The sequence below is a fragment of the Adelges cooleyi genome, unplaced genomic scaffold (genome assembly GCF_023614345.1).
Source record: "Adelges cooleyi isolate 19-005CV unplaced genomic scaffold, UGA_ACOO_1.1 ACOO_flye_CR_arks_rails_tigmint_CR_PRNA_249, whole genome shotgun sequence".
Lineage (NCBI taxonomy): Eukaryota > Metazoa > Arthropoda > Insecta > Hemiptera > Adelgidae > Adelges > Adelges cooleyi.
The window spans coordinates 194,304-218,031 of NW_026095914.1; the positions used below are offsets into that span (position 1 = coordinate 194,304).

General features: G+C 39.6%; 1 protein-coding gene across 2 annotated transcripts in view; it reads right to left on the reverse strand.

The window, feature by feature from the left end:
* Positions 1-9,677: 9,677 nt before the first annotated feature.
* Positions 9,678-23,728, reverse strand: part of LOC126837445 (homeobox protein Meis1) — an 87,005-nt gene continuing 72,954 nt past the window's right edge. For both annotated transcript variants that reach the window (XM_050571348.1, XM_050571347.1), the window contains 2 exons: positions 15,451-15,509; positions 9,678-10,503 (listed from right to left, as the gene is read on the reverse strand). In XM_050571348.1, coding sequence (XP_050427305.1) covers positions 10,343-10,503; positions 15,451-15,509 — 220 coding nt within the window. In that variant the 3' untranslated portion in view covers positions 9,678-10,342. The remainder of the gene's footprint in view (positions 10,504-15,450; positions 15,510-23,728) is intronic.

The window sequence follows — 23,728 nt, forward strand, 5'->3', positions numbered from 1 at the left end:
TTGTCAGGCTTTTAGGTGTGAAATAGCATCAAAATGGCGGTGTTTACTCGTTGAACACATTTTATAAGCAAAAAATAATACTTTGAAGCCAACGTGAATTGATCTTTCGATAAATCGACGCGGTCGAAATTTATCGAAACCCCTTTAAATCTTAATATATTGCCTATATAAAACTCCTTAAAACCCGTCCGCCTTCAATCGCCTCGAGAACGGCTATGGAATATCCACTTAACTCGCCGTGTGGTAAGCCCTGTGGAATATTCACTCAATGGTCCGTTCAAATCTGGTGAAATACTATACTTGAAAGATTCTCAAACCCGAAAATAATCTCTAAAATATGTTGTAGTACAAAAAATAACAATAGAGCCCCCTCTAGCGTAGAGCTGAGCAAAGCCAATACATTTTATAAAGAAAACATTTATAGTTGCATGTTATTATTTCTTTGAGGGGTAATGAATTCAAACATATTATATATACTAATAAAAAAAAAGGTTCAATTGTCAACATTGAAAACAATTTCTATTAAGCCAAAACAGTTTTAATAAAAACTACAACAGCTGTTGTGTCAATTTAAAAAATAACAGCATTGACATTACTATTTGGTATTGGCCATATTTTTTTCTAGTAATTAATTAGTTTGTAACTTTTAAAAATAGTCTCTCCTAAAATCGGTACGTATTTAACGGAAACAACAAAAAGTATGAATTCTGTGACCGTGACAAACCGTTTACATTTTTTTTTATCCCCGTTCGAGCAGCGCAGTAAAGCCAATAAATATATTATGTATAAAATCTGAAAATCCACTCTCTGCTTACGACATTGAAAATGAGCTTATGAAAAAAAGAAAGTCTACAACGGATATTTTGTTGTCGTTTAAAATATCCAAAAAAAAAAAGGTTTCTCAAGTACTTCCTTGGAAACGATCAAAGCCGTTTTATTTCATTTCCGAGAAATTGGTTTAATACACATATTTTCCTAAATGTATTTCCGGAAAACGTAAATGGCCTTGTCACGAGCGTTCGATAAATGTCTCATAAAAAATACATTACATCAACACGGCGTTTCGCACGTTGTTTTAATGTATGCATAAAAAAAATAATAAAAAAAAACACTTAATGAAATTGAAATGGTATAGGAGGGCCACGTAGAATCTATAGTCAATGTATAATTAATACTTAGTAAGTATCTAGTCTTGGTAAAAAACTTTCCGCCATTGTCGTGTAAAAGTGATTGCTTTAGATGCTGATTTTCAATAACTCGAGTCGATTTTGGACTTGGAAACTCTCATTTCCACCCACATTTAGAACCACCCAACCTAACCGAAAGTGTTGGGAAAAGATAAAATTAAACAATTGTCCAGATAAGATAACGGACAATTTTATCAACAAATTATCTAGATAATATATAAGATTATTAATCAAAACATTTATCAAGATAAATATATCTATAGATAAACACATTTTTATCTAAACACAAAATTGATAAACTACATTCTTACATATTATATAAAACATATTATTTAAAAAAAATATACTTTTTATTTTATAAATACAAATTGTGCAAATACCCCAATTAACCGTATAAACCAACAGAATTGACATAAAAATCTGTACAAAAAAATATCATAAAAGAACACAAATATTATAATTCTTTAACGCTAAATGACAATTAAAAAAATAAAAATTTAGTATTAAATTTAGACAACAATTAAGGTATTTTTGTTAAATTAACGAAAATGCTGTTATCACTTATAGCAACTCTTACATAACACAACACTCATAGAAAACATAAAACTACTCACAAGACACAGATTATTCAGACAACACAATAAATAAAAAAATAAGTGAATTAAAACAAACTTCTTTAAAATCATGCTTTTCTAAAAATTAATTTTACTACAAGAACAATTCACCAATCAATTGTAGCACTTTTTTTTTTTTTAATGACAATTACTTTGAAAACAACCGAAAGTTAACTTCGATTTAAATCTTTAATTTTTTACTAAAGAGAAAAGCGTGAACCCTATTCAACAAAGTCCCTAACAAATTTATCAGATAAAATTTAAGATAATGTTGTGATAGTGTAAGATAGTGTTTTATATTGTAAGCTTTTTTGTAATTTAAATTTGGTTCAATTTTAATGTTTGTAACACATACGTTTCGTTATACTTGACGCGATTAATTTGGACTTTGTTGGATAAGGCCCACGCTTATATTTTTAATCAAAACTTATAGATGTTAAACATTACTTAAAATTGTAGGTAATTTACGGTTGTTTTCAAAGTAATTGACATTAAAAAACAAATTTACCACAATTGATTGGTAAATTGTTCTTGTATTCTATCCAGATAAATAGCCTCAGATAACCATGTATAAGTAATCTGGATAAGACAATAAGATTCAGCATTTTTTTCCCCAACTAGATAAGATAGTAATTAAAACATTTTTATTCAGATAATATTTATCTAGACAATTCCCAACACTACAGTAACCGACACTATTCAGATAAGATGTTTTTTATATAACTAAAATACAATAATAATAATATGTCTGAACTCTTCCGGCGCGTGCTATTTTATTTTATTTTGTTTTTATTTGTTTTGTACTTAAGCTAGGGTGTCCAAAATATATTTAATATTTCTATACACCACGAGGTAGTCCCGGGTCGTAGGCACGTTTATTGTTACACACGGACGCGCCCGTTAGACCGCATTTTAATATTATATTGTATACCTATAGGTAAGTATGTGTAAGTATTAAGTGGTGCTGACAATGATTATTGACAGCTCTCGTGTGCATGCACAGTCTCTGTACAGTGTGTAAATGGACGGCGTCGCCGACTAACCTGTTAAAGGAACATAATATAATATATATTGATAGTAATAATATTTTTAATAAAGCCCTCGGGGCGTCGATAGTTTGTTTGGAAACGTCAAAATCCAAAAGGGGTGTCAAAGGTTTAAAAAAAAATAATAATAAAAGGGAGAAAAAACCTGCCACTCCCGTTGACCTCTTCCTTAACGTTGGGGCACTTCGAGTAAAGCATGTAATATGCTTTTGCTTGTGCCTTATCGACAGTCAAAACCTATCTAACCTAACCTTAACGCTTTCTTCTAGTCCAAGTCCAATCTAAAAAAAATTGCCCATTTGTTTCAGCGTCGATTTCAGCCTACTCGTAAAAATAATACAAAATAATAAGTGTGTGCAAAACGAGTCAAGTTGACTTATCCAATTGTGTGCAAATAGGGACAATTCTGTTTTTTTATTTTTTCCATGTAATTTTTTTAAGGTGAATAATATTTTTAAATTTCTCTTCAACATAGTACGAAGACAAGTTAAATATGTTTTTTTTTTGTAAGCATGTTGTAATTAGCATGTTTTGTTCCCAAATAAATTAGACCAAAAGCAAATTACTCTCATATTTTCCCATAAGTAGCAAGCTTAGACTTATCCCCAAATACACGGGTACATGTAACACCATTAAACATTATAGCCTGTTATAATTATTATATAAACAATATTTATACGTAACCTTACCTAACCTCACCCTAACTTTATATTAATAAATTGATTAATATAAATAATTGATTGTATTAAGCAAAACGCTAGTTCGTCCAACAAAGGTAACGTTGAAAATTTGAATAAGAAAACAAAGTTGTACGGGCACTTGGACTATTCAGAAGCTTTTTCGCCGTGATATTATTACATTACTTTGAATAGGCCACGGAAAATGGTCTGAAATACGCCATTGAACTTGAGGGTAAAAAAAAAAAAAAAACCAATACATTTACTGTCAAGTTAAGATTTATTTTTAACGAAAAAAAAGAAAACTTGCCGAGAAATCGCTTTGAATTTAAAACAGCCGAAAGAAAGCATAAAAGAAGCAAAATATCGTGTCGTATTTTTCAATTATAAATATGTAAATTTTGAAGTTTTTTTTGCGATTGGTGGAACCGTTTTGGACTTGTATGAGTAAAGCGCCTTCTGCGGACGTTTACTGGGCCATAAATAAACGGGGAGAGGAAAACGGTTCAGCCAGCCGTTGAAAAAAGCTCGATCGTGCAACCATAATACCTTCATTTAAGTGTTTTTTTTTCCGGATTTAATCTCTTTTCTTAAAGGTGTGTACACATTTCATTCGGTTTTCAGCGAACATTTTACATACCTAGTGCACCGAATATAAATTCAATCAGTGTGCACACAATACACAGCCATACATAGAGTAATATAACGAAAGAAAAAAAACAGTGTTTAACTTTTAATAATCGCGCCCGTAGCAGACGGTTCAGACTTTTGGAAAATATTAAATTTAACAAAACGTTTCCACCGAGCGTTTCTTATCTGGGTTTACTTGTTTGTGCAGAAGTTTTTTAATACACTATTCGACCCGGTAACCTTAAAAACCCTATCGTGTTGGATCCACTACGCCAACGGCGGCGTTTCGCAAGGAACATTACAAAAATGGTCCTTCGAACCGGATAATTGGTTTTAATTTCCAATAGAACCAACGTGCGGCTGGCGGGTAACAGGTGATGAATAACAGGCAGACAACCGACGACTTAATCGGTTCGCTATTGCATAACGCCCAACTACGACTGACGGCGTACATCATCGTCATAACGATTATGATTGTTGTTGTTGCTGTTGTTAAGGTCGACCGGTGAGCGCGAAATTAGATTTTCTAAGGCCGAGTGCGCGTAAATGGATAGTGTTCACCGAGCACACAGCACGTCGGCAGTACCTAACGAGGACATCCGACAGTGGAAAGTGCAAAGCTCTCGAGTTGAACATCACAGTGTCTAGTTTGGGCCGGCCAAGTTTAAATAATTTATCGCCCGTTAAATAATCAACAAGTTTGTGTTTCTCGGTTCGGTAGAGCGCGGGTCGCATACTGTTATATCCTCGGTGGCCGCGAACTTGGTAATAATTAACGTCGGCACTGACATTAAGTCGGAGTGTAAAGACACGAGGTGTAATTAAAAAAAAAAATATACAAGTAAAATGCCGTAAAACTCGGCTTTGAAAATAATTGATCAAAATCCGTCTAGCAGACAATGGTGTTTCCAAATCATTTGCCCGCTCGTTTTGACGTCAGCCTACTCATAAATAATAATAAAATAATAATAATAATACATTTTAATATAAGTCTGTGCAAAACGAGCCGAGTTGTAAATTATGTCAATTATGTACAAAAAAGGGACAAAGTTGTATAAATATTTCCCAACAAGTTTTTTTAAAATTTGCTTGTTTTGTTCCCGTATAATATACTTAGACCAAAACCAAATTTTCTCGATACATTTTCAACGTTTTATTTAAATTTTCCCAAAAGTAGCAAGTCTAGGCTTATCCCCTTTTGCCAAAACACATATATAACGAAAATATGGGAATAGTATAGGCTATTTTAGCCGACTTGACATAATATATATATATAAAACATTTTACTTAGGTCAATTATTCAAAATGGTATTATACATATCAGGATAACATTGAATTACCTACAATTGTTTTGGTGATGTTTCAAAATTTCAAAGACCAATGACTATTATTTTAGAAATTTTGGGCAACGTTTCTCATATGTTGTGTATAATTTTCTTTAACCCATACCCGTTAACACGATTAAAGATAGTAAATAAAATGGAACGTTTTAGATAATTATACTAATAAAATATGCGCTACTAAATCTAGAAATTATCACTATAGTCAAATATGTGCAAAATAACTTTGCCGATTCGAAATCTAGTCTTTGTGAATCGAATTTCTATCGTATTTGGTATAATTCTGATTTCACTAATGCAAAATCACAAACATCCGAGCTTTAATGATCATGTAACATACTAAAATTTGATTGACAAAAAAACTGGCTACCCCTGTATCTCCCCCCTCTCACCCCCGCCAATTTTATCATATTTTCACTTTAAGCGGTGTACGTAAGACATAATATGATAGTATGCTTTCGCTTAAATGCCTAACCTATCTACCTTCTCTATCAAAAACTATTACAGACAGTTAGAATCTAGCCGTCTAACTATATCTAATCTAAATTCTCAACCTAAGCCGGAATTAGATAAACCTTAACCTACTCCGAACCTAACCCGGACCTAATGTAAGTTTTTAATTTCGACAATTATTCATTACAAAAGCATATTTTATTTAGAAAAAGTTACCCAAAAAATGCCATTTTTTTTTTTTTAACTTTCTTTCCGCCCTCGCGCGCGTTAAGGGCGCGCGGCAGAAAGTAGGGGGTAAACGTAGGGAGTTGGGGGCGTGTGGGTGTTGGGGGGGGAGGGGGCGACCGGGAGGCGAGTACACGCCCGGGTCGACGGAACGGTTGTAACTAATGACTAGCAAAACGGTCTCCTCCTCCTCCTCCTCCTCCTCCTCCGTTTTTCTCGACCGCTCCTCCGCCTCCCTCAACTCCGTGCCTCCCGCCGCCGTCCGTCCACTTACAATTCCGAATCTGTGCTTTTCCATGCATCGCGATTACACACGTCTTATATATATATATATATATATACATACGTACACACACACACAATACACGTATAATGTAAGTCTCGCAGAGTATATATAACACACACACACACACAGAGAGACAGCAGAATGCGTGGTGTGCTCCGTTCGTTTTTGAAAAGTGCGCGTATACATTATATGGAGTGAGTGTGTGTATATATATATATACATACATACATACATACATACACATTGTTAGCACACGCGTGGGCGAACTTTTGTGCGCGGAATGGAAGTCGAGCGGAATGAGTACGGCGGCGGCGGCGGCGGGAGGGAGGGAGGGCGTGCAGACGCCGGCCGCCAATCGTTTGTCAACGTCACGGGTCCCGCCTGGCTTACACCGGTGCTCGGTCACGGGGCCGCCCAGCACGGTTGCCACGAGCAACGGCGGCGAAGGCGGCGGCGGCGAGTCGATTCCGCCTGTCCGTCACCACGCGCCGTCCGTCCGTCCGTCCGTGTGTGTGTGTGTGTGTGTGCGTGCTCGCGTCAGGGGAAGTAAGAAGAGAGAGTGGAGGAGGTAGGAGGATGAGGAGTAGGAGTAACGCGCAGACGCCGTCCGGTTCGGGAGGGCAGTGGCGGCAGTGGCGGCGGCGTAACGCCATCGAAACTTGCGACGACGGTACACGTTTTGTTTGCGCGTAGACGGCGCGCGCGGTACAACGCCATTGCGACACGACGCGGCGGCGGCGGCGGTACAACGGTATTAACGAGCGCGCGGCGGGACACGTTGTCCGATGATGATAATAATAATAATAATAATAATAATAATAATAATATATATATATATATATACAGGGTGATCCATTCGACACGCGTTATGAAAATTATTTTCTCGTCCCAATACTCTTGTCGTAGGTACATAATATTATTTTAATTAAAAAATGTTCAACACTTACACAATTTGTCTGTCCTCTGTTAGATTCATAATATTAAGATTGTGTGTCCTCCTTTTCATTTCATGATTGAAACCAATTTCAGATCAATACCAAGTCGAATGATTTTTCACCAATTTTCCGCTATTGGAAAACCCACAATTAACAATCACACAAAATATGTCACACCACTTAGGTACACAACACCGAACAGCTAAAATTTTTTATACAAGTATTTTTTTTTTTTGTGTGTACTTAACGCGACACGTGCGGTTAATATTTTATTTTCTTAACGTTTTTTTTTTTTTTTTATTATATACCTACCTTTTTTTATTTTTCACCATAGCCTGATAAAATACCTACTTACAGACACAGACGAATAACCATCTCAGACCTATTCTCTCTCACTCTTTCCACAATTGATGCAACTCCTAAGACCTAGACTCCTCCTTATGTATTTGTTTTCTTATTCTAACCAACCTAGTCACTCCACTCATCCATCTTATCATTCTCATCTGCGCTACACTCTTTCTCTGTTCAGTTTTTTCATGTCTACTGCCAAACATTCCGACCCATATAGCATTGCTGGCCTCGCTACCGACTTACAAAATCTACCTTTCAATCTTATAGGCATCCACTCTTCGTCCATCCATTCGTTTGTCCTACCGATCCTAAGTACTTGCGCCTATCAACCTCACACTCTCCAACATCACCCAACGATTGTCTCCGTTTTGTTCCTGCTAATCCTCAGTCATTTGTCTATCAAGCGATTCTCTTCACTATAAAAATTTCTCGCCCAATTCTTCGAAATGCGCAACGTAAAATGTTATTCATTTAATTAATAATTACATTAAAAGTGCATGGTAGCATTTATCGGTTATCAATAGCCGAAAATTGTTGATAATGTTTCAATATAGGTACAACCACCGGACCAGATGAAACCAGATGGCGCACTACCTATATGAAACCTATGTAATTCAACAATAACAAACCAAAACCATTCTCGACTTACAGAGAAACTGGTTACTGATAGATAATATCACTGGTGGAAAAAAAAACAATTCTTTATGACAAATTATCGTTTCAGAACTGAACACCGCTGAAATCTAACCTAATCTAACCACAAACCTAACCAAACCTCACCAAACCTAACCTAACCTAACCAAACCTAACCAAACCTAACCAAACCTCACCTAACCTAACCAAACCTAACCGATGAGCACAGTTTCGGTTATCAGTAAAGTGGCGCGATTTGTGGGTATCATCCAATCTGCGATACTTATATATACTTAGGTAGATATTTATATCTGGATCAATTTTCTTGTCGCCTTTGCCGAGATAGTATTTATTAGCTATAATACAGGAGGATGAAAAAAAAAAAAGACTCGAGGAAGTGAATACACTACTAATACAAACGGTCAACTGCAAAATAAACAACCCGGAGAGTATCGATTACACTTATTTTTTATTTCTTTTTATTACATAATTTATATTATATCACAATACACATAGAATTAAAAATCGTATACAGTCTGCATACTTATGTACATGAATGTTTATATATATGTATATATATAATATTATATATATACATAGTGGTGTCGTATATATATACACACACAGTCACAATATTATTTTACATGGCGTTTAATATTAACACAATAATTTTACAAGGATTAAAAAAAAAAATGTTTTTTTTTTATTTACAAGTCATCTATATTATAATATACCTATATATATATTATACTGGCACGGGGCAAAATTATAACAAACAATTTGTTTTGGTTTTTTTTTTCTTTTGTTGTTAATGTCAAGTATTCAGTTATTATTATTTTATTTTTTTTTTTTTTTTTACAAATATATATTATACTAAAGCGAATACACTGCGCTTTAGCCGTTCAATACAATTTTCGTATAATAATAATAGTAATAGTAGTAATAATAATAATAATAATAATAATAATAATAGAAATTGAACGTTCAATTGTGGTAACTAAAAAAAAAAAAAAAACAAAATCGATTTAACATAATATTATCGCTAAACGAAAAAAAAATATATATATTCATTAAAAGGTGGATGGATACAATAACAAAAAAAAAATTACAAGAAATAGGTAATGTTAACAAAAAAAAAAATCGAGAGGGGGAAGTTTAAAAAAATTACATAAGGCAAAGGGTGGAACTGGGTGGAGGTGGGAGGAGTTTTATTTAAAATATGTATCAACTACACTAAGGCGAAAATATAGTATATTTTACTTGTATTTAGTCGAGGGCGAACAGTGTGTCGTTCGTTTGGTTTTGTTTTTTAATAAAAAAAAAAAAAATTGTGTTTTTTACACCGACCGATCCGTCATCATCGCTATTCAATATAATATTATATTATATTAATCAATATAAAATATAACATATACAGTGTTGTACAATGTTACATATAAAAAAAAAACGGCGACGTTTACAAAAAAAAAAAAATTATATACATATATAAATATATATGCAATATAAATACAGTAGTCGACGTTTTTTTTTTTTTTTTTTTGAAAAATGAATGAAATTAAAATTAAAAAATAATAATATAGGTAATAATAATTAATAATTAATAATAATAGATAATAATGTACACGATTGAAGTTAATAATAATAGTAATAATAATTATTACACGATTAGAGGGTACGTATACGCGAGGTCGTCGGCCTTTTTGTCGGTCCTCGTCGGCCTTTGTCGGTTGTCGTCGGCCTTTGTCGGTCCTCTTCGTCGTCGTCGTCGTCGTCGTTCGCTCCGATTCGAGTCGAGTCGTCGTTTGTTTCGAATTTATTTAATATTTGTATTTAGTTTAAGTTTTTTTTTTTTTTTTGTCAAATTTAATTTAATCATCTTATGTATTAAAATTATTATTATTTTAATTTTTTTTTTTTTTAGTCTTGCACGGTCCAAACTTGCGCCGAGTTCAGCCGGCCCGGGTCTCATAGGTGACCGTAGTATTGTGGGTGCGGATGATGGCCGTAGTAAGCGTCGGCCGCTGCGTAAGCGGCATCCGGTCTGGGCAACATTTCGGCGGCATAGGCCGAAGGATCCGGACCGCCGTATCCGGCCGGGCTAGGACCGCCGGCGTGCGGAGAGAACACTGTAAGAAAAACAAACAAAAAAAAAACACATACATAAGTCTCGTTGCGGTAATGAATTTGGAAAAAAATATACGATTATACAACAAGGTGGGTTGTCCGTCTCTTGTGAAAATGTCAAACCCCCTCGTCCCCCAGAGTTGTGCAAATTTATATTCGAATAAATATTTGAAGACAATTTATTCGAATTAATAGTTATTCCAACAATTTGTTTTCAATTTATTCGAATAATCAAATTATTTTTGATAATTATTCTGAAATTTATTCGAATAAAAACAATATTCTGATAATTATTCTGAAATTTATTCGAATAAAAACATTATTCTGATAATTATTCGAATAAAAACATTGTTCTGAAATTTGTTCGAACAAAAACATTATTTTCATAATTATTCGAATAAAAACATTATTCTGAAATTTGTTCGACGAAAACATTATTTTGATAATTATTTTGAAATTGGTTCGAATAAATACATTGTTCTGAAATTTATTCAAATCAAAACATTATTCTGAAATTTATTCGAATAAAATATGATTTTAATTTGAAATTATTGGAATAAAATATTATACGAATAATGTATTATCTAAATTAGTAATAATTAGATAACGTTCTATTCGAATGTTGCACAACTCTGTCCCTCCCTCACCTAACCTAACCTTCTTTTTTATCTAGTGTAGTTACGGAAAAACCAGACCGACAATCGTTATACACTTTGCTTCCCGTCTGACCATCCCCGCCAGTCATCCAATTTACCTAATCTTAAACTTAAAAACTATTGCCTCCCCCCGTTAGTAGCCAGAACCACGAAGGCAGGATTCAGCGTTGGTTAGGTCCTGCTTCTAATCCTCTCCTGGTCTTCCTGCTGTCCCATCTACGAATTCTAAAACTAATGTCCAATTCTACTTGCACTCCTCCATCATCCTACTAAACACGATATTTTTCAGCGAATAGCTCAGGCAGCAGTTGAGAATCTATTTGTTGTTTAAGTAATAGCGCCCGGCAATGATACACGGTGGCGAGTAGTGTCATAAAAGAAAACGTCTAACCCCCTACTGAATAAAATGTTTTCAATGAACTTGCAGCAGCAAGAAACCAGACGCGAAACTTTTTAAGTGACAGCCGAGGGGCGGCCCGAGATTAACTGCACAGGTCGTAAAAAGTTCTTGTTGGCCACCGACAGCTTCTTTTAAGTAATTCGACACTTGAACAACACAAAACCGACACGAAACTTCGAGGGGGGTTTATCGATCATCAGGAGTGAAGTCAGCTGATAATAGACACGGATTTTACACATTAGTCGAGAAAACTATGAATGATAATCAGACGGAGAGACAGATATATAGGACACGACACGCGGGGGATTTATGTGCGAGACGATAAATCGACAGAAGAAGAAAAAAAATATATATATAATAATATCGTATATTATCTTAGCGGTGACCGTTTCCGCCGGCGGTAAGATTTATTTCCCGGAGCTATTCCTTGGCCGGTGTGGGCGGCTACGTCGATTTTTCTCGGACGACAGATATGCGTTTGTGTTTGTACAAGTGTGTATATGTATGTATGTTGTATACAAGTCGGTTTCCCAGATATCCGGATCGACTGCGAGACGCGCAACACCGGATCCCGAGGGATATAAGTCTGCTGCTGCCAGTGTCCGGGAAACGCACCGTCGAGAGAAAATCACCGAGAGTGCGATGCCGTGTACTCCCCAGCGGATTCTCCGGTATTGTCGTTTAATTGATCATCCCCCACCCCCCCCCCCCCAGACACACGTTGAATGATTTTCTATGGGTGTGTCAGTATAACTTTGAGCCACACATAATATTATGTTGACGATGGCCAACTGTACTCTACGCGTTTATTAATGCGATATGCTTGTAACACCGCAACCCGAACTTTTCTAATTGACATTGCCCGTAATTACTTCAACTCCGCCGTGATCGCAAATGGATTTAGCTCCCCTCGCCTCGACACTAGAAATCTGATCGAAATGCAACGCCGTTAAAAGCGTTTTGCCATCGCATTTGTGTGGAATATGTTTGTCCAACGTGTCACGCCCATGGGAAAAGCTAATGAAAATATGCAAATGCAAAAACCGAGATAATCGAATGAAAGAGATTGAAACGACAATGTGTCCAGTGAGATGATTGGATTGGTCGAATTTTGGGCGTAAATAGCACGGAAAATTGGAGATTTAGCAAAACGCGGTCAGGAGAGAGATTGCAATGGAAGAGGATTTCGGAAATTCGGATAGACGGGAGGAGAGGTGTAATCGGATAGGACACGAAAATGTGTGCAGTTGTAGATACCGTTGTTGTTGTTGTTGAAGTGCTCCGAATATATGATGTATGACGTCAAAATGGGTACATTGTAAATGGACAAACCAATAGCCTCTAGAGCTCCTCATCGAAGCTGCTAAAAAAAGTCTTAACAACAGATTTCCCCAACTGGTTAGGTCCGAATTCGTTGTATTAGTTCTTCATTACAATGTGTTAATTTGTTTGATTCAAACGAGGAAAATTGGTACTTCATCCGAGATTTGTAATTTCCGTTATATATCATACTTTAAGGTCCTCTACATTGTGGTTTCTAGTTTTATTCGGATGATCAATAACGTCAATTTGCACCTTTTTGTTTTTTTCCCCCAAGAGGGGGACGACGGCGGCAATCGATTTGTTCTGGTGGAATCATCGCCGTCTATGATAATAATAACGAGAGGAGTTTTGTAGGAGATAAATTTACCGGAAGTAGATGATGCGGAACCCGGAAATAACATGCGACCGCAAAAAAGTTTTCTATATACCCGACGACAAAACTACTCCCTTGGTCTTTTTTTTTTTACGGTTTCCGGAAATCGCTGCGGACGCGGGAAAATACTTATATTCACAACTAGTGGGTAAAAAAAAATACATAAATATATACCGTGTCCCAAAGCGAAGTTAATGCTTTTTTTCCTCTATATGTCTGTTCGACTTGGACCGGAAAAAGGCCAGGGGAGGCGGACACCGCCAATGTAAAATATATCGGCTATCCGGCTATCCAATTCAAAAGCTATCCCCTAGCTGTAGAAGGTGTGCGTCTGCGGTATTATAATGTATATTATATGCGTCCGAGGAGAATAGGGCTGTGCATGTAGTCGGCGTAGGCGGAAAGCCCGACCGACAAAATAACGGTCGCAAAATCCAAACCTCGGTTGGACATGAGAGAACGGCATTAAAAGTGGGATTCCGACCGGAGATATTCGATTTAGATCGTCGACAATCTCTACCACTTTTTTCGAAGGGGGATTCGGATTTAGAAAATACCCAAATTCAGATTTAGTCGGTTCGACTAAGTAAATAGTCGCTTTAACTAAACATATTTTAGTTGGCCCAACTCTTACTTAGTTATTCCAACTTTGCAAGCTTTTAAACGGCACACGATTGATTTCCCGGAATTGTTATCTACTGACGAGATTTGGATTAGGTTGATGTTCCATATTTTGGTTTAATTAGGTTCTAACTATTGAGAACCATCGACAAATGTCGATATTGAGGAAATGAATGAACTCTATCTTTTGATTTATTGAAAGTCGTAGGCCACGCACCGTTAGCGACGAATACTACTAGGAGAGAGCCGGTCCGCGAGATTTGTCTTTGCTAACATTTAACGTGCAGTGTTCGGAAAAGCGCGGACAAAGTTGGATTAGCTGCCGGAAATGGAAATTTATGGCTTTGGCGGATGATGGGCGAAAGAGATATCGGCAAAACCATATCATCACATAGTCCACTCGAAATAACGCTCCGAGACGATAAAGCACGGTGTGTTATTTCTTATTTCGGCAACAAACGCCAGGGAAACGCGAGGGAAAAGTAAGCGGAGATAGATAGTGGGTGAAATGAGGGGATGTGTAATAAAACGTGGAATTGACGTAATAAAATTAACAGCAAATCTCTCCAACGACTTTTGGCGATGGACGAATTAGTTTGGACGGCGCAAATAAAATTTCCATTACGGGCGCATATAAAACGGCGATACGGCGCGCCCCAGAGGTAGATGGCGGAATAAAATTACTGTAAAAACGGGCAGCAAGTGGCTGGAAAACGGCCGCGATGGTAGTTGACGCCGAGGGTTTATGGCGGCGATAAACTCGTTACTTGATTTTCCGAGGCATATACACAACACACACCGACCCCGCACCCGTCTCTTCCTATACAATTATTTTCCACCGGGCTGCCTCCTCTGCTCCGGTAACGGCGGTTTTTGACTGCCTGTTTTTACGGCGTCACAACAGTAACCGTTGCCGCCGGTGGTTCTCCCCATAACGATCCCGGGCCAACCCCCGCCCCGGGTACTCTTTTACAGCCCCCCTGCCGACCCTCCCCGGCCGGGGCAGGGCGGGCAAATTGTCCGTAGCCCCCAATTACCACCGGCAAATTGCCCCGTCGGCTGGCTGGCTCTTCATATCCCCTTCTTCTGTGGGGCGCTACCCCGTTTAGCGAAAGCACACAAATTGCCCGCTGCCGTTTTTACGACCTTCGGGGGACGGGGAAGGGGGTGAGGCGCACGGCCGTAAAACTCTCGTTTTACCGGTCGTTTGCCCGTAAAGCACACGGAAAGCCCATGAAAAGTTCTATTACCTCAAACTGCCCCGCGCCGCCGAGATTCCAACGAAAACGGCTCAATACGGTTAAACACAAATTACAAACATAAAATACACCCCCGGACGACAGGCCGTCCACGACAGAAGGTAATGATAATAATGGACTGACTGATTTACAGCTAGGCTACTGGTTGTGCTGGGGATTTGTATTATAACCTAACCTAACCTAACTGCTCAACTGCTGCTGAATTATAGTAGCGAGAACGCTCATCGAGGGAGCTTCAGACAACACCGTACCTTGCTAATCTCCTAATATCCGTGTAAAACTAATAGTAATAACAATAATGATGATAATTATCTTACCGGCTCGGTTTGACTGGTCGATCATCGGCTGAACGATGCGCCGACGAGCGTTTATGAACCTGTGAACATAAAAAAAAAAAAATTAAACATAAATTACAAAATCAATTTAGGTGTTGTTGGAATGAAATAATTAAAACGCATTAATCGAACGGGGGTTGTGGGGAAACGGGGACCGGGCACACACACACGGTGTTGGCAAATTATTAAAACACAAATATAGTATCGTATATTATGTAATAAACGATGGCGGCGGTCCTCGTCGTTAAGTGCACCCGGTGTGTGACTTTAAGCATTCTGAGCTTCGACCCCGTTGCCGGTAGGTCGGCGACATCGTCGCACATGTAGTCCCCAATCAACACCACCCGAGTGATGATGATAATAATAATAATAATATAACAATATCGTGCGAACCAGCTGTTGCCACACGCTCTACTCTCTTAACGGCCCCGTCTGTGACCCCGCTATCAAAAGGGATACGGGGGCCGAATAACGAGTAAAACATTATACAACTGGCCCGGGTACATAAATCCGGGATCACAATATAAATGCGACCGGGCAAACGTCTTCCATATTTTTAAAATAGTAATGTAATTAACAGAGTGAGCACAATGGTGCGACTAGCGCTGAGCTAGAGATGAGGCTAACACAAGGATCCTGCTGTTAGAAGCGAGGGAAGAGGGCGGTAAAGTAAAACGTGTGGGCAATTGCCGACAGCTTGGTCTACATGTAAATGGCAGAAAGGGACAGAGAGTCAAGAGCCAATTTAAAAGCACCAAAAGGCAGGCAAAAGGTTATGACCGCCTCTCGAGTCGTAAAAAGGAGGAAATAATAATTGGCGGAACCGCGGATAACCGAGGGGACTAGGAATGACAACAAGCCGATGGCAAGGGAAGACCACTTGGCTAGCTTTGGCACAGCGTTTGAAGAAATGAAGAGCCATCAGAATTTGTGAGATGGAATGCAGGAATATAATATAGGCGCGAGTAGTATAATACTTGAGGAAAACATATATTCAGGTCTTATTTTTTTTTTTTTGCTACCCTATCAATTAACCACCAAATATTATAGTGTTCAAAAGCTTGCGGTTCGCTTGGAAAATATAAAAACCCTTAAAAGTAAATTCTCCGTTGTGCGCCCAGCAGTAAAACTAATCCGGAGCAAGAGAGTGAATTTATTTTTATAATCTTAATCCTCCCGGCTTTGGTCGTGTACGCGCGCTCCTCCTCTTAACGACAGCGCCATTAGTGAAGTGCAAGTGTTATTTACGCCGCTGTGTAGGTATTATAAGGGAGTTTTTTTTAAATATTATTTAGACGGTTCGCCGGTGGCCGATGAACCCCGCCGAATCGATAATGTCGTTTAAAAAAAAAAAAAAAAAACAAAAACCGAACAGAAGGGACCGTTTTTTTTCTTCTATAATTAATTTACAATTACACCACTCTTTCGGCCGTCGAAGACATACTACACCACGAAACAACGCTTTTGGAATAATTGCGTTTGGGCGAGCTATCCGCAGTAATTACCAAACACAGAGTCTCGTTTGAATTTCGCCATCTACCCCGCGGCAACGAACCCGAGAACTTACAAGTCTCGTATATAATAATAATAATATACAACCTAGGGGGGTCTGGGCGGTGGAGGTTCAAGAGAGAGGACATAAAAATGTTATATATACGTGTGTGTGTGTGTGTGTGTGTAATAATGTACGGTATAGAGGTTATAAGAGAACGACGTATACGGAAATAACGGCGGTCCGTATAACAATCTCCTGTAACCGCCGAGGATTTAAGCCAGAGATAGAAATCCCACCGCCACATAAACAACAATATATACCGGGCCCGGAGTAATCTCCCGTATATACACACACATATATATATATTTATGTATATATACATAGAAAGAAACCACCCCTAAAACGCATTACTTTAAATCTGCCCCCCACCCCCGGCACCACCGTCGTCTCGCCATACCTCGGACGTTTCCAAATCTCCTCTATATTGCGGACAAATTTTCCATCGAGGGTTTTCCTTCCATTTTTTTTTTTTTTTTATTAATATGGTCAAAAAAAAAAAAAAACAGACACGACGCGCTGCACTGTCCCGACTTGTTACAACGCTGACACGATAATACAGAAAACAGCAGCCGAAGTTGCAAATATTCTCTGCTTAAAAGCGTGTACACACCTTTCGTGCCAATATCAGCAGCTTCGACCGCGATAACAATAATTGCATTCGTATTGCCGGGGACTTGTACAGCTATTAGTATATTGTTTTCTGACAAACAACACACAAAAGCGACACGGGTCTAAAATCGCTCGAGGGCTACAACAGCTCTCTCTTTACCACACACACACACACACACTTAACGCCCGGTGGGAATTCTCCACCGACACAACAAGTGCAGGGCTGCTGCTGTTGTTTTGTGTTTTCAGTCAAGTGGCAGGCAGCGCACACATCACCGTCCTGACGCGTGTAAGACGCCACCAAATAGGGGTGGGTGTGGACGGAGGGGAAAGTTAATCAACGGCAATTACATTCCCACCACCACACTGCCCTCTCGGTGTGTTTTCCCGGGATTACACAGCGACACGAGGAAAAAGCAACGTTATTGGAAAGAAAACCGAAACCGGACGATGTGGAAATCATTATTGGCCGACCAGGGGCCCCTGACTCGGTTCGACCCTTGCGCTCTCGGAAGGGTTGTTTTTTTCCAACGGTAATTTTACACATTTCTCCTAAGCTCTAAGAAGTCTTCGGCCATCACTGGCGTCATTAGCGTGTGTTTGCGCGCGCGTTCGCCGATAATCAACTTCTAACCCCCAAAAATGTTATTGCAACGGGCGGGCGCGCGCACACACACACACACAATTGTAACCCTTTGTATACTTACACTCTCTTTAGCCCTTCTCTCTCTCTCTGCTAAGCAATGCCCACAATACATATACAATTCACGGTACGCCGATTCGGCGATTAGTGCCTCGGTGCGTGACCGGGTGATTAATGATACACAACAGCAACGACAACAACAACAACATTCGGCGGGTGTGGGGTACAAAATGTGTGTTGTATACAGTCCTTATATATGTATATATATATATGCACGGCTGCAGATGCGGGCGAGGGGTGGCGATCCTTAATCGAAAATATACACGAAACGTTAATTACATTAAGAAGAAAACTCCGGTCGTTGTCGGAGAGAGAGAGAGAGAGAGAGAGAGGAAAACGTCGAACGGTAAAAGTATCGACCGTGTAATATAATATTAATAAAATATTATTATAGAAGACTGTCGAGTGCCGAGCTGCGGGCAGAACATTAAAAATTCGAACGGAGCGAAGGAAGGCTATCCGAATAATCATCTACACACATTATTCGATTGATTCTCCAAACTCAATTATTCGATTATAAAATATGTAATTACAATAATTTCAAACTCGCTTAGTCGAATAACTTTCAAACGTACAACATAATCCCCAAGTGACGAGAAACACAATTTTTATCCGAATATAAATTGTGAAAAAGAGGACGTCGCCCCTTTAATCAAGGCGAAAGTGTTTGCGAAAACCGCCATGAAGTAAAGACCAGAGGACACGATAGCATAGGTCAATAAGATGAATGCGAAAATACATCTTTCTTTGAAACAACTTTTTCCCTGAGTAATGTAGTTCCCTCGGACATCTTGTCAAGTGTTTTATACCACTAAAACCACTTTGAAAATCATCGATAAGACGTCTCTCTTAAGGTTCAATTCGACCAACGACAGCAAACGAGCTATGAAAATATTTTTCGTATTACGTTCTTATTCGAACAAAGAATACGTTCGTGTAAAACTCTGGCCGGCCTATTGGCGGTGCACATACGGGCCACGATAACGGACCTTTGTGCAGCACCTTTGCGGGGCTTTCGGAGAATTACAACAGCCAAACCATAGTTACCCCCACAGTGACTTCCCTCTCCGCCCGGGCTTTTCTCAGGCCTTTTGAACGCGCCGCAGCCGACAACAATCCCGCGTGGTATTATAATCAGGTCGTATGCGCGTCCGGACACGTACTCGGGCCGGGGAAGAAAAAAAAATACCGAAATTGGTCGGAAAAATAAAGGTTAAATCCTCGGGATTTTTAACCCTGCCCAGCCCGCCAGCCCTGTCCGCCATATGCGCGCGCGTGTGTGTGTATTATTATTACTTTACGGTATCCAATTTTCTCTCCCGTACGCCATAAATATCACGCCCCCTTTGCCGACGAGGCCGGGCACGCGTCGAATGGAAACGGCCTTCATTATGGTATAAGTATATAATATATATATATTGCGCCGAGGCGAAGAAAATGTGGAAAATTAGACGTCTTCCGAATTATTATTATTATTATTATTAAACCCCTAAGCAGCAGCAGCAGCAGCAGCAGCAGCAGCAGCAGCAGCCGCAGCACTCGTGTGGCAATCACCGAGTCCGGCTGCTATACTATACTTTGGCTCGAAGAAAGCGCGGAAAGGTCAATTTTCGAGACGTTGTTAAAAGACACACACACACACACAACAGAGTAATAAGTAAATGTGTAACGACGTTAAAAAAAAAAAAAAAACCATTTTTAAAAGCGGCGGTTTAATTATACATAATGGACAAACGACAAGGGCGACGGGCGAGGTCGTCTGGGTGACGACAATGGCGCATTATGCTAATGCATTATCGAGGGGCCATGTGTTGGCTTGCACTGTATATGCGTGTGTGCGTCTCGTTCTGCTGGTCGACATAATGTATAATATATATATATAATATCATGCCGAGGGAGAAGCAGCAAGCGTGACACTTAGCGTGATGTATATTGACAAAAATTAACGACGAGATAGACGCGCTTTTGGGGGGGGGGAAACGTCTTATCTCGACCGTGATTACCTATATACTTACAAAAAAAAAAAAAAAAAAAAGCCATTCCCCATAAATATACATATTTTTATACACAATAATATAAACGCATCTAAAACGATTATTTTTTTTTTTTTTTTATTCCGAACAGATTAAAACGCGTAATATTATTGTTGTATATGGTAATGTGGCCATTTTTTATTAAAAAAATACAACCGGTTTGTTTGAAAAAAAAAAAGATTATACACACAATACCGAGCAGTGAGAGTGGCCTCTCGGACGGCCATTACACACACACACACGAGCTGCAGCAGATAAAGCGGTTGAACACAAACCGGAGAGGCGGAATACTATACATGTACATATATATATATATATATATATATATATACAATATTCTTATTTACCGGAGACGCGAGATGCCAACGGAACGCGGACGGAGAGAGAGAAGATAGTCATCTTGGTCGCGGCGGTGCACACTCACATACTTATAATATAATAATAATAATAATAAAATATGTACACGTATACCTCTCTCTCTCTCTACATTCTACATAATATATATATATATAGATAGACACACGTGAACACACGTGTAGACGGGTCGCCGCCGCATTCTAATGGACGACAAACGGGTGGCTGGAGGGGAAGTGAGGGGAAGAGCACTATATAATAAGACATACACACACATACACTCGACCGAACAGCACCACACACACAATGGTTGGGCGCAAACGAGACCCACGACTGATTTGCATACGCCGACAGACAATCGGATACAATACGCCATTGCCGAGGAGGAGGAGGAGGCGGCAGCAATTACCGTGTACTTTATCTGGCGATAATTGCTAATTCTCTTATTTTATACGTAAAATACAATATATACACACACACACACACACAGCGTTTGGTCTCCTCCTCAGTTTGGCTTCGGAGGGGCCGCCGCCAATCTCACTGTTATTTACTCACGCCGTAAAAGCGCACACACAAAAGTGCATATTATTATTATTATTGTCGTCGTCGTTAATCGCGTTTGGACGAGAAGGAAATAAAAAATATTACGCAGAAGAAACGCGAGACCCGGAGACGCGTTCGTTCTCCATTGAATTAGCATGCAGTAGGTGGATGGATGGATGGATGGTGGTATCGGATTGCTTGCTTGCTGCTGCTGCTGCTGCTATTAGCTTTGCATAATAATGCGAAAGGGGCTCGTCGGCGGCGCATTAACAGCAACAATTGATATACACACGGCTTGTAAATTTGTGTGTACTTGTATAGCCGTTTCAATGCAATAATAACGTGCGGTTCGCACTGCTAACCAATTACACACAGCCGGCCCCGCGGGGAATTGCTAATTTCAAAAAACCCCATACATACCTCCGCTCTACACTACACGTGACTTAATATTGTTATTTTCGCCTCGAGTATACCATTACACAGGCAGGCACTTTTGTGCGTTTTCAAAACTCTGCGCACATTAAGGGCACCCCCTCCTCTATGCCATCTCCTGTTTTCGAAAAATGTGCGCTGGAGGTATTCGAGATAATTGTTTTTACATGAAATCTTAATTTCCGAAACCACTTGACGGTGTCTACGTGGAATTCAATTGTCTTGAGGTGAACGAATATTATCATTATTGTTGTATATAATAATATATATATATATAGGTGGGAAGCCCAAAGGGGAAAAAATAATAACGCAGAGGGAAAATCCCGTAGACCGGGCGGACCGTGAATATACGTCACATGAGATCCAGCACATAAATAACGCTAGACCGGGATAGACGGGAACGGCGGGATAGGGAAGGGTCTCCCGGGGGACCGTCTCTCGCGTTATTCATCGTCGAGTACACACACTATGCGTGTGTGCTCTCCTCCTTCTTATCTTGCCGTGTACACATATATATACTTGTATAGGAGAAGAAGAAGAAGAAGAGTGATGGTGGTGGTGGTGGTGGTGGTGGTTGTTCTTTCGTCGCGCAATATGTGTGCGGCAAGACGTGCTTAAGCCGGGCCTGGGAGCTTTTCCACGAATCCCCGTGTACGCTGTTGCTAAAACTATGTTGTAAGACCTTGGGGGAATCGTCATTAAATCCCGGGGATGTAGCCGGGTTCACGGGAGCGTGAAATGGCGACGGCGGCGGCGGCAGAACGTAATGGAAAACCGCGCGTGTAGGCCAAGATGATCTCGAGGAGACGACGGAAATCGTCGAGGTGTACAGTATAGCTGTTTCTTACGAAGAGCGGATAACCGGATAAAACCAAAAAAGGCATCTCTAAACAACAGCAGCGAACACCACACGACGTCGTGCGGTCAACTCGGATGACGTTGGCGTTTCTCTCTCTCCGTACGCGAGATGATAACAACACCACCACCCCGGGGTAGTTTGGTCGGGCGCAGAGCAATAATTTATGTACGGAGGGATACGGATTCCGGGCCATTAAACGAACCAGAGATGTACACGTTAGATATATGCAAGCTTGTGTGTGTGTGTGTGGGACGGAAGGGCCGGTCGGACGAGGAAAAATATACAGATATAAAATACATAGAGAGGGCTGCCGTTGGACAGATAAGCGTCGCCGTCCAGATGAGACCGTGCAGAGGAGGAGGAGGAGGAGGAAATAAAGGGTAACTAATGGCCCGTGACCGACCGGATCTGGGTGTATATGGTCACACGAGAGTAGAGAGTTCGGATGTTGTTCTGGGCGAAAGCTTTGGCGGTGAAGTTTTGAGGAGAAAAAAAAATAAAACGGAGAAAAATTTTCAAAAGGAGAAAACGTTTGCGCGGCTCGGAAATCGGTTAAGCAAATGTATATATAAGCGACAACGACGACGACTGGAGAGGGAAAAGATTGCGCGAAAGGACCAAAGGCGCCAAGGGTGGTGGGAGGTGCAGGCGGGCAGGCGGGGGTAAGAAAAGACACCGTATTTCGCCGCCGAGCATATATCACTCCAGACAGTAGCAATTTCGCTTATCAGCACCGAGCAATCCCCTCTCCGTGCCGAGTGATATATCGCGGTCGATTTCCATTTTCTCGCACTCCTCGTCCGCTTCGTTTTCTTCTATTTTCACGGTGTTTTCCCTTTTTTTTTTTTGCCTCTCATTTTCCTATCGTCACTGTCGCGGTCCTCTGGGAACACGAACGGTGTTCCGGGACGATGAAGCTCTGCTCGCCAATCGACTTGGGTTTCGTTATTGTTTTAGCATAGAATATGGTATGCTTTTGCGATGACCAAAAAATGCCGAAGAACGTCGTTTAGGTAAGGGCTAGGTTAAAATATCTACACGGATTAATGGAGGAATATCGATACGAACGAATTCATTAGATTAGAAAATCATAGACTGAGCACCGTTAGCGACGAATTCAGGGAGAGTTTTCGCAGCGAGCCGGTCCACAAGATTTGTCGTTGCTAATATTT